This window comes from Pempheris klunzingeri, chromosome 1 (assembly GCF_042242105.1).
Source record: "Pempheris klunzingeri isolate RE-2024b chromosome 1, fPemKlu1.hap1, whole genome shotgun sequence".
NCBI classification, from domain to species: domain Eukaryota; kingdom Metazoa; phylum Chordata; class Actinopteri; order Acropomatiformes; family Pempheridae; genus Pempheris; species Pempheris klunzingeri.
In genome coordinates this window covers 4,282,711-4,295,455 of record NC_092012.1, presented here as the reverse complement: position 1 = coordinate 4,295,455, position 12,745 = coordinate 4,282,711, and the positions used below count along the sequence as shown (strand labels likewise).

General features: G+C 42.7%; 1 protein-coding gene across 1 annotated transcript in view; it reads right to left on the bottom strand.

Annotated features, from left to right (window-relative positions):
• Window positions 1-12,745, bottom strand: part of nav2a (neuron navigator 2a) — a 90,193-nt gene that overhangs the window by 63,986 nt on the left and 13,462 nt on the right. Inside the window, exons 3-4 of the mRNA XM_070837684.1 lie at window positions 10,277-10,329; window positions 266-338 (exon numbers count right to left, since the gene is read on the bottom strand). Coding sequence (XP_070693785.1) covers window positions 266-338; window positions 10,277-10,329 — 126 coding nt within the window. The remainder of the gene's footprint in view (window positions 1-265; window positions 339-10,276; window positions 10,330-12,745) is intronic.

Genomic DNA, 12,745 nt, shown 5'->3' with positions numbered 1-12,745 from the left:
GTTCTCTTCAGAGCTTTCTGGTACATTAGTTCTACTGTATATATGGTGTAATGAGCCCCTATCAAGCCTACATGTCTTAATGTGTGCTGTCTGGTATTAATGTAGTGTGTCCTGACAAAAAATGCTTGCCAACAGAAATGCCTCCATGTATCAAGTTGCCAAGCTTTATCTTTTTTCCATAGCATGAAGGACATTTGTTTAGTAGCTGGGCCCAGGTTTGGGTCTACCTCTCTGGTGAGAACAGCAGGACAGGAGCGCAGCTTACCCTCTGAAGACAGACCCTGGATGTTGACTCCTTTAGCTGCCAGGAAACTGAGGCAGGCATCGATGTTCTCAATCTGGACAGAGAGACACACACACACACACACAGCGGTAAAGATGCTGCACCCTGCACATTACCATTCAAATTTGCATACAATATGAGAGTGTGAAGGCAAAACTGAAAGTGAACGTCTATACATGTCTAGAAACTATTCTTAAACATCAACACTGACAAGGATGAAAATGTGTTACAGATCTGATATCCTTCAGTGTGTTCAGTCTATATGCCATCATACGTTTGACATTTTACAAAGTACCCAGAAAATGAATATATCTGCAAAGGCCTGACAATTCTCTAAATGTATTACTTTAATAATATTGAATTCTAACAAATGTTTAATCTGTATCTGGATCCAGATCTTCAACATGCACGCGACAGACTCATCACGCTGATAGACTGATGGTAGCCATGCTTTTTTGGAGAATGTATGAATCTCCTGTCTTCAGGAACAGTTTTGATTGACAGACAAAGTGTAAATATCCCTGTGTGATGCTCAAAAAGTAATATTGGCCACATAGTCAAAACTGGATTCAAACCAAGCAGACTTTGGTCAGCAGAGCAACAGAGAAGCAAATCATCTATACTGACCAAGTTGCTATGACAGCAGCCTTGGCAACCTGAGCAGACTGCTGTGCTGTCACTGGACTGCGGGAGGATTTGATAGGCAGACAGGCTTTGTTTAGAGCCCACGTGACCCATTATGCGCCGAGCCTGCTGGCTGCCCGACATAATCACAAAGTAAACCACATAAAACGAGTCATCAAGCAGAGTCACCGCAGATGAATGATTGCGTGATCAAAGTTTACCAACTGTTGTTTTCGATGAGCAAACAAACCAGGTAGGTACAACTCACAAGATATCAGCATGCACAGCCGCTGCTCGATCATATTGCATACCGGGGTAGACTAGAAGGTGGTACTCTGACAAGACAATTAGCTAGAGAACTGACTGTGAAATGGACATTTTAAAGCATTTTACAGTACACACAAAGGTCAAAGAGGTGCTAAATCTTTTTCAGCATGGCATTTATTACAAATGAGAGCAGATTTATGACACGCTGAGGCAAATGTGCCACAGAGTACTACTACGACAAACTTTACATTACATTTTGAAAGAATGGTTCATATTTAAACTCACAGCCAAGGGAGTACAGATGCAGAGCAGTGATACTGCAAGTGGTTTCTAAACTAAAATACATATGAGCTGTGTCTTTTGTAAACGATGCTGGGTGTGGGCTGCAACCGCGAGGGTTGTGCTCACTAAAGATTAATGACATGATTAAACTTAATATGCACAGACTAAATATAGCTTGACCTACAGCTCCCTCCGTGGTTCTCCTGTTAGGAAGTATCCAGCTGTGGGGTGAGGAGCTGAAGCAAAAGCTCATTTACATCAACCTCTATTTAAAAATGTTCATGTCTACTGGCTGCAGCTACTGTAGCTAAACCCACATGTGCACTACTAATGGATATGGATCCTAACAATCTAAGCCAAAGCAAACTTCTCTATTTTATTTTCATTAACGAGCATCTTAGTTACATCAACTGCAGGATCCCTGTCAGTAACAGCTGCCTCATCACTACCAGATACAGCCACTGCTATATCACTACTAGATTCACTACCATACGACTGTTAGTTACATCCCAATGCATTTTACTAAAAGTTACATCCACCATCATGTTACTGTTAGAATAAGAGAGTAAACTGTTTCAACTAACAAACACACGGCTAAATATTGCTGCCTTGTTTATGCACTTTATTATGTTAGGTGTTTTTTGTTGTTGCTGCTGTGATTTTAACAGTCTCAGAGGTTTTAATCTCAATGTGACTTCCTAGATGAATAAAGGTTAATAAATATCTTATATTAAATATATTAAATCAGTTAAACTCATCATATTGCTATTAGTTTCAGCAAACACATTGCAAAGTCACACCCACTATTGGTTACACTCAGCACCATAATACTAATACATCTATGGGATTGGGATAATCTTCACTATTGTACCACATTGTTGTCAGTGAATCCTCGACTTGATTACAGCTACTACTTATTCTACGCTATGACTATCTGAGTATTGTGACTTCAGGTCAGTGATTGAGCTGAAACAGCAGTGCTGCCCCTGCTGTCATTTCTGTGACCCCTGATCCCACGAACAGCTGTTAGAGGGCCTGACATATGCCGTCCTTCAAGGTGATACAGCAAGAAACTTAGAAACAGTGGGAATGCAGACTATGGCCTTCTCCGAATACCACAGGCTCCTTAAAAATAAACCACTCTGAAATACCCCACTAACCCCACTGACATACCCACAGACTTTCTTTAATACCCCAGACTTTAACTTCATCTGAGTGAGTGAACCACTCCCCCGCTGCCCCAAATTCCCTGGTACAGCTGAAGTTAAAATAGCAGCAGCCTGCAGAAAATATGCTTCATTAAGATACCCCATCACAAATGCCAGGCCCGTCCTGCTGGGATGCTTCCAAGCCCTGCCTCTCAGGGGGTATAAATACTGAAACCTCTTGCTATTTAAAACCTGTAGGGACCAGAGCTCAGAAAAGCCAGAGGAACGCTATTCAACTCAACTATTTCCCATCAGCTACAGAGCCTGAGATCATACCCAGTCTGTGATTTAAATAGGAATATCATGATTATCTGTGATCGGTCCCTCAAGAAACTCTCCCTTGTGGATTATTCTGTGGGTGCGTTTCACTGATCAGTGTGTGATGTTCGTTACACATCACAGGTTACTTTATTTTTAAAAGCTCCAAGTCCTGATGGCCTTGAGGTTCATGCAATAGATGCAACATCCCCAGTCTGAATCCAACTGAGGGACCTTAGTTGTCTGTCATCATGTCACTTCTCTACTCTGAGCTATCAAGAATAACGACACCAGCAAAACATTTTCTCTTTGGTTTTAAAGTGGCTTTATGTTCTACGAAGTCATTATCAAGTTAAATAACATTATTTGCCATTTACAACTTATCAAATGTACATATAATAATAAATAATATTCTTCTAAGTGGACTACTTTTGGATTGTTGAACTGTTGCTTTAATAAAATATCCGATGGGCTTATGTCAATCATTTATGAATTATCAATAGGTTCCTACAGTAAATCAATCATTAAGCCAATTCATACAAGATCAATAATCAATTTATTGACACAGAGGAAACTATTGTTAGCTGCAGGCTGAAGTCATATCTATGTGACATCACATTTAACCAGTTATGAGCAGGAAGAAAATTGCACCAGCAAACAACATTAACCCAGAAAAACTGTACAATGTGACTCACTGAGCTGTTCACTGCTTTTTATGCTCATTTCTCTTCTGTTCTCCAAAACACTGATGATGATGATGATGGATGATTGTAAACATACCAAAATAAAGTCCAATGCCAAAGTTGACTAAATTCTCAAGAACATAGAACAAGTGTGCAGACACACGACCACGCAAAAGAGCAAGACGACCAAATCAAGAGAATACCGACTGCTCAAACTTCACCGATCACCACAACAAAATACCTGTACACAAGCCCAGAGAGAGAGATCTGTAACGAAGCCTCCCAGTGACTGAGTGACACCGCTGGTAGCCCCTACCTGCCTGGATGTGTGATCTGTTCTTGCAGTGTGGCTGCTCTGCCAAACCTCACACCTCCATCCAGGCTGCCGTCACCTCCTGCTCTGCTCCGGCTCCCGGCAGCAGCATGGGGCTGGCTGGCCAACAGCCCTCTGAACAAACACTTCTTCCCATCACACAGATGCTATTGTGTTATGTGTGTGTGAGAGAGAGAGCGAGAGAGAGAGAGAGAGAGAGAGAGGGGTAGAAAGAGAGAGCGAGCTTAAGAGAGGAAGGGAGGGAGGGAGGGAGTGTGAGCAAGAGAGTTGCGTGTCTGAAGCAGGATTTGACTGATAGGAGCTTTTGAAGACTGATACTGGGCAAATATTTTTAAACCAATGCTTTTCTGTATTTAGGTTTGACTGTTTTCAAGTCTAAACATTACAAGTCACTCGTGTTTTTCTCAGAAACTCATCCTTGTCAGAATGAAACAACATTAAGAGCATCAACAGACGCAAAGAATCAACTTAAACTGTCGATGTCTGTGATATTGAGCTATAAAAACAACTTGACTGATATAATACTTTAAGTACTTTAAGTTCAATCCCAGCTTGAGCTATAGGATGTGACAATTAAAAGATAATTCTGATGTATTATAACTTGAGTCTTACTTTACTAGTTTTGATAACACCGTACTCGCTAAAGTAAGTGCTGAAACCTGAGACAGTGTTACAACAGGAAACACGAGCAATCAGACAGGCTGTAAACAAGCAGATAAAAACATTATCTACAACACTTCAGTTGGAGATAAAACAGGACGCAAACACAGTAAAATATCACTAACAATCCTTGTAGCACCTGCAGGCATGAAGGGTCAAAGTGGAATCATAAATGAGTCTGTAATCGGTTCACTTTTGCTTTCTCTTCCAAATAAGTCTGATTGTCTGTCTGGGTTCATTTTAGCAAAGTCACAGCAGATCTCAGCACTCAACATTAACAACGTAATCATCTTTGACAGAAACACAAAATACGAGGGGAAGCTCCTTCACACTGACTCTAAACACCACGCTCGACTCTTCACTGATATCTTCAAACACCCAATATTGACTCAATATGTTGCATCTCTGATCTATCTGTGTGTCGACAGTATGACAGCACCAGCTTCATCGCCGCGAGCGCTCCGTCATTTGATTTGTGTGTTGTGTCAGTGCGCTCGTGTGTGTGTGTGTGTGTGTCTGGATGTTTGTGTGGTTGAATGCGTCAGCGTCAGTCCACACATACTTTCACTCTCTGCGGGTTTCACAGATTATAGCTACCAGCTCACCTGCTGAACTCTAACATATACCCCTCTCTCTCTCTCTCTCTCTCTCTCTCTCTCTCTCTCTGTTTACAGGCTTCCAGGCCACAGAGAAGTGCTGTTTTTCACAGCTTATTGATAAAAAATGATGCACATCAACTTCAGGCAGCAATCTGTCTTACTGCTCCTACAAATACATTTTCATAGACTTGCTGTTTATTTGTGTCCGTAAACACGTTATGTTCACATTGTGTATTTTCTCTTATCGTTTCATATGTAAATATAAGATTTATCTTTATGATCATTCTTTACGGACTCTGGAGCTTTTCCCTCTTATATAATTTCCAAACTGTTGTGTCATATCTCCTATGAATAGACTAACTGTTTGCAACAGATGACTTGTTTATGCAACAAATGAGCTCAATTTGTGTGTATGTGTGTGTACTGTATGTACAAGGGGTGGACAAAATAATACAAACACCTTGCCATGACCATCACCTCACCATCGTGGCCTCATGAAAAAAACGATCACGAGCAGATTTACAGAGGCAGCTTTTGTTGCAGGACTGTTGTGTTGGATTGCATTATTCAGTCAAGGGTTTCCGTTATTCTGTCCACCCCCCTTAAGTTGCAGTTTCTTTGTTGCCCGGGGCTCGGCAAACTTCATGTGAAAGACATAAATAAAGGCTCTCTGAAATCAAGATTTGGGGTGTGCTGGATCTGGTTGCTTAGAAACAGTATCTGTTATTGCTCAGTAATTCTCAGTCCATCATGTGATCACCTACGTTCTGACCAGCTGACGCAGTTGGGAATTTCTTTCCCTCACACACACACACACACAAACAGAAAGTGCCGCTCCCTCTGATTATACATTAACCAGCGTGTTGAATCATTAATAAAAGATCTTTTGGGTCTTGTCCTGCTTAGCTGTGTAAAGCTTCACCATCTACAAGAAGACTCAACGTCATCTGTGTCAAAGAAGCAACCACCTACAAACCAGTTTGAATGTGTGATCTCCACTGTACAGACACCTGACTAAAACCACACTGAGACACACTCACACTCAGGTTAACTACTGGGTGTGTTCTCATCAGGTGAAAACTGTGAGGCACTTCTAAGTGACACTGCACCTGAAGGTGAAACACAGAAAAGAAAAGCTCAGTTTGACACACAGAGTATCAACAAACAGCTCGATCATCACTGAACATTTTTCGATTGCCGTTGATGCTTCTGTTTCTCATCAAGCCCATTAAAACATCTGGTCCTGCTGGTTTCTGCTTGTGCGGCTGTCTGTCAGTCTATCTGCTCACCTCTCCCTCTCACCTTTGCAGCAATAGAAAACTGGCAGGTCGGAGAGGATAAACCAGTCAAACAAACAGGGTATCAAGAATACACATAATTAAATCCGTCCAGGAATGAACACTTGAACACATACAAACACACTCTTGCTTCCTTAATATGCAGTCTACAGCACCGCATGGCTTATTGTGAATTTGTAAATACATGTAATGGATTATCCACACATTTTTAATGTAAATACAGGTATAATTTGTCTAGATTCTCATCTGCTAAGGGCTATGCACATATATGAGTTAAAAGGTCAATGCATCAAAATCATAACAACATATATTCTTCCTCACATTATGTGGATCATGATCTGAGTTTTATTTGTACACGTTTTGAGGTTTCAGTCACTTCAGCCCTCAAACAGAGAAGCAGAAAGTCATTTTATCTGTGTTGATTACAGGCCTCTCATTTGAGGAAACAGTGTCCAGGTGCTGTGGATAATCCAGGACATGCTGCCAACTCTTTTCATTTGAACGACTTTGTACCAGTGAGAAAGTCCCTTTGTCCACAGTAGGTGAGGTAAAAAGTAAAGGAATCCATTAGCAGATTTTAATAGCACTGATTAAAATACTGATATTGAAATGTTTGGCTGATGGAAACACTTCTTATTGGGCCTTGTTTGATTTCTCAGCCCTTAGCAGGTGAAATCTAGTTCACTTCAGAAGCTGCTGCTTTAGCAACATCAGATGTTTGGATAAGACACCCCCGTGGGTGTTTGTTTGTGTGTGTGTGTGTGTGTGTGTGTGTGTGGCATCCTGTGTGGTTTTAACAACTTGGTGTCACAACACCCTTGCTCTGGGCTGGACCCACACAGACAGACAGACAGACAGACAGACACACACAGAGCGTGACCGGGCAGCAAAGGAATGACCCGACGATGGGGGGCCGTTTAACGAGGATGTGACAATTGTAAAAACAGCCTCTCGTTTCAGCCCGGCTAGCCTGCATGCTAATCAGCTAGCGTGACTGTGAGGCGAGAGTTCCATGGTTTATCCCACTGATGGAGCTTATTTCCATGTTTATTCGTTTAGAGACGGAGGTTAAGTTAAGTGGTGGTAATTGGCAGCAGCTTTGGAAGCTTTTGGGGGTTTGAAAGCAATGAAATAAAGAGCAGTAAAAGTGGGCTCCCCCCATCAGCTGCCAACTAAACTCTCTGTTTGTGTGTGTGTGTTTATTTTGACAGTACTACAACACACAGAGCAGACATTTGCATAATGACTGCGGTTGCACCTGCCCTTAGCACTGCTTCAGTGCTTCGGATTGTGTTTTAAAGCTGACAAACCTCCTGAGATTATACGCAGTGATCCAAAAATACTCACACGCACACAAACGAACGCACACAAACTGCAACATCTGAACTTATCCGTGCAAAATAAAAGCAGGTTTTGACAGCCACTATCCAATAAACAATAGCACATTGCTTGAATGCACACTGTAAAAACCATCGTTTGTTCCCCTCTTGACGGACACACACACACACAGACACGATCTATGAACATTTAGGACATGATCATAGACATATTATATATTTGGAACCACTTCATTTGTCTCTGAAGAGTCCTGCAATCTTCTTGTCATTACAAAAAAACTGCTGTGTTTGCAGGTGCCAGCAGGCTGGATGTGACAGAGGCTACACAGGATGTTGATAATGACAAAACCACAGAGAGGCACCCGGACCACTGAGACCAAAGAGCGCAAAAGGCTCAATTACAGGCGACTGGGGGGGGGTGTAATCAGCACTAATGGGGAAGGCCTTATTGATAGTGAGCGGAACAGGGGGGTTGGTTGGAGGGGGGGGGTGATTTGGTACCAAGGAACCAGCAGGGTCACTCCTACCTATGAAACACGTAAGAACATTTCTTTTTAAATTCTACGTATGCTTCAGTCTCTTAACTTAATTTAACTGATAAGTGTTGGGTGGTGGTGTTTTGTGTGGGTTTGTGTGTCTGCGTGTGCAGAGGGTACTGCAGCGCTGACGACCAGTTTGAAATGCATTCTGTGGTCCAGGGTTGGTAAAATTATTACAGGAAAAAAAATCCATAGCAAATCATTAGTCAAACTGATGAGATATATGATGAGAAAATAGCAACGTAAAAATGATTTGGGTTTACATGCAAATAGATTATTATATTATATTACTTCGGCTTCGGATAGTTTATCACACTAAACATTATAATGGTAAGTACAGCTGGATTTTAAATTCCTGTAATTCCTGGAGGGATTTCTATGCAGAGGGAAGAATCCTGTGCACCTTTCTTCCATCACTGCAGCTCAGAATAACGTGAGGCGACTTTGTGATAACTGAGAATATAAACGTTGCCCTCTCTTTTGTTTTAGTAGAAGAACAGCGTGCATCAGCATGCTGTTAATTACATGTTCATCATATCATCACTCAAAACAGCAAAACATGCTCTAAACTATATTCACATCTTTTGATAAATTGAAAATTGTTTCTACTGTGTCTACAACTTCTTATTTGATTCTATTAGTGTGGGTACATAACATACATTTCACCTCCAGTCAGTTTGTGGTCACTATAACCACATTTTCTAATGGTTATCTCATTTTATATTAACGTCTTCATTCATGATTCTGACATGGAAGTAACAGTTCACGTACACATGGATGCACTCCTAGTTAGATATGATAACTTAGAGTTAAATAAGCTGGTTTTGATACCGGTGTTCCAGGATGACCAGCGTTTGGCTCAGTAAAGTCAGACTCGCTTTGTGGAAGTGGATGTTCCAGCCTTATATTTTCAGTTATTATATATTTTGAATACATCCTGACTGATACACTATGGGGCTTTATCATTTACAAAGAAGGACATTTTTCTCACCAAGACATACTTTAGGGAGCACCAAATAACTTCTAACATGGCAGAAAATAGAAACAGTCCCCCGTCAAGTAATGAAAATAGAGCACTATAAAAAACAAACAGCCATAGAAAACAGTCTGAACAACAAGATGCCCCACTGAGTGTATAAATATGGGTCCATGCGTTTGTGTTTGCAATGAAGAAGCAGGGTTATGGGATCAGCTGTGCTTCCACCTCCTCCTCAGTTGTTAACTATGGGTGTGTATGACTCTCTCTCTCTCTCTCTGGTGCTTTGAGAGGCTTCAGTAGTCTGGCTGGTGGCCAAAAATAGCCCCCTCAGCTGGCACATTGGCCCAATTTACGACCCTTCACATTCAGCGGAGGACAGCCCTGCCCTGGGCACCGTCGGCTCATTTCCCACAGAGAACACAAAACTGTGAAAACACTGAAATCCCACCAGCATCGTCACAAAGAGAAGCCCACTTACATATCTGCTAAATGTCACTGTATACAAAATCACATCATAACTGGCTGTTAACATTTTCTTTGTCATCGCTGCTGATGTGCCCTGCCTGCTTTCTCTAGTGGAGATGGGAGGAATGTTTTCTCCTCTGCAAGTGTAGTAAGATGAGGCAAAACTGGCCCCAAAACCAAAGCCTGTGATGCTTTCAACTGAGCGCCAACTGCTAGAAGCCCGAGCCAGAGGTTTCACGGACGGCAGCCCGCAAGACCACAAAAGTAAAAATAAATGGACTAACCACTACCATCTACAACTATTCACCAGTGACTTTTCCATCACAGCTCCCAGCGAGGGCCACATGAGTCGGTGAGATGGGACATCAAAGAGGTGTGTTACTTCACTCACACAAACACACACACACACACAGGTAAATTTCACAGCGTCCTGCCAAAACAAACTTAGAAGGTCACTCACCATCTGAGAACGGCTCTTGGGACAGCCATTGATATCGTCAATCTTCTCATTGGCTGAGGAGAGACAGAAAGAGGAGGCAGAGACAGAGAGAGAAAAGAAGAGAGACTGAACACTCTTTTCAGGCGTGTTTGGTTAATGTAATCCTCTCTTTTATTTCCAGCGGAGATCCCTGTGTGTGTGTCCCAGACAGTTGCCGGCTGAGTGAGGAGAGCAGAGGTGTTCATGCCGGTGACTGTGACCCCCCCCCCCCCCCCCCCCCCCCCCCGTCGAGACATGAAACACTAGCTGGTCACAGCAAATGGGAACGGGGCCGCTGGGGCCCCGGCGAGATGTGTGTTGTGCTTCTTTTCAAATGGGGCGTGTGTGTGGTGCCGAGGATTCCTCCCGTCTATTAGAAGCCCAGCCCACAGCAGCTGAGACACGGCCATCAGCTCACAGCTGACAACTGTGCCAACAGCATGGCCTCCTGCATCAGGAGGCACAGTGGGGCCCACCGTGCAGCTCCACCTCAGTACTGCACCACCTACCCTGCGAGAAAACACTCTTCAGCCTGTCAGGTAAAGAAACGCAGTGTCATTTAATGTAAACTGCCGTCTAATAGGTTTTTTTGTTTGGATTGTCGACTTGTGGCCCCTCATCACATGTTACACATGCATATGTGCAGTAATAACCCTTGTACTGATTTCATTTTCCTTTGATTTAATAATAATTTAATAATGATAAAGGTGTGAGGGGTTAAAAGATTGGAAGCCACTGCTTTCAAATACATCTCGCTGTACATTTAGCTGATGGTAAAGTGAACAAAGTTTGGTTTTTATCTCTTCTATAGAATATTTTGTTCTTTCTTTAAGAGTGTATGTTTTCTTAATATGAGGAGTACACTGTATTGGTAGAAAGATGTCAAACATCACTCCACACTCTAAACAAATGAGTTAACACTGAAATGATTAATGATTTAACGCAGCTACTGTTGGCTATGGTTATGGTTGGCTATGGTATGAAAAATAAAATTGCACACTGTGGTGACACCCACACAGCTACTCTTTAGATGCACACTTAAAACCCCAGACTAAATAAATGTTCCCAAAATAAAAAAACCAACAACCAGACACATTTGCCCTGGTAGTGCAGCAAAAGTGAGCAGGACTGTGCGAACTGAGGAAGTAAAATATCTTAAAAGATCGCAGGTTTGGCTGAATTTTGTTGGAGAAACTATCATTACGATGGGACTTTGATCTCTTTGATCGGGGGGGGGTGGTGGTTCCCTCTTCAATAATCCTGACCTTGAGAGCGAGTTGGTAAAATAGCTAAATAGGTGCCATATCCGGTCCCAGTATGGCTGCTCTGACACCAGCAGGCTGCTCCAGTTTCACCAGCGATTGTGTGGTGTGAGGTTTTCCCAGGGGGGGGGGCAGGAGGCAGCAGGCAGAGAGGCAGAGCAGAACAGGTGAATGGGTTATTCTGGTGTCTGTCGTTTTCACGTGAGCAGTGGTCAGCTGTTATATATATTGATATCATATTCAGTATTAATGTTGTGAGAACACAGTGGGCACCAGGTGACCACGATGGTCAGGAACTTTTTCAGGTACACCTAAAAGGACTGCAGGAACCTTCAAGAACTTTACCTGCATTTTGACTGATAAAAACTAATTACAGTTTTACTTCCAGTGCCCCAAAAAGTCTCCCCTCAGGAGAGGAACTTTCTGAAGGTCCAGGATTAATCACGTTTAGCGCTGGAGAAAAGGGGACGTTGCCGACTGGTCAAACAGAAGCCAGAAAAACAGACTGTGTGGTTCCATATTAGCACAATTTTTCATCTCCCCATCTACACTGTTACGTCTCCTTCCTTATCCAGGGTCATTCAGGGTTATTCAGGGTCATTCAGGGTCATTCAGGGTTGACTGTTGCTGCAGAATAACCTAACAATCAACATCAGAGCTGAAGCCAAAGTCAAGAATGCTATGAGAGGAGGAGGTCCTCAGGCATGTGATGTAGGCACATCTCACATACAGAGTATAAAATACCCTTTGGACGCCCACAAGTCTGATGTAACCCTAAAAAAGGATCACATGCAACAGCTCCAGTCTGAGAACAATGAGACTCTTCTCTGTGCAGGATGAAGCTGTGCAGAGCAAAGGAAGTACAAATCTGGGTCAGAGCTGGGAGCGGAGAGAGTCAGTGACATGCTGAGTCACTGGTCAGCTGACGACGGCCCACTTCAGCCTCACGGCTGTCGGCACATGGAGTGACAGGCTGAGGACAGCCAGAGTAAATGACGAGACTGATCATGATACAAGCGAGTGTGAGGGGTCAAAAACAGAAAAGGAACAGCCCACTTTCAGAGCCCGCACTGGGCTGAGTATCTTCATAGTCCTGCCGCCATGTGAGGGGACTTTGTCGCTAACTCTGTACTAGTGTACTATATTAACATTTTCTATTTATGGCCACGGGACACAAGTAAATCCCTTT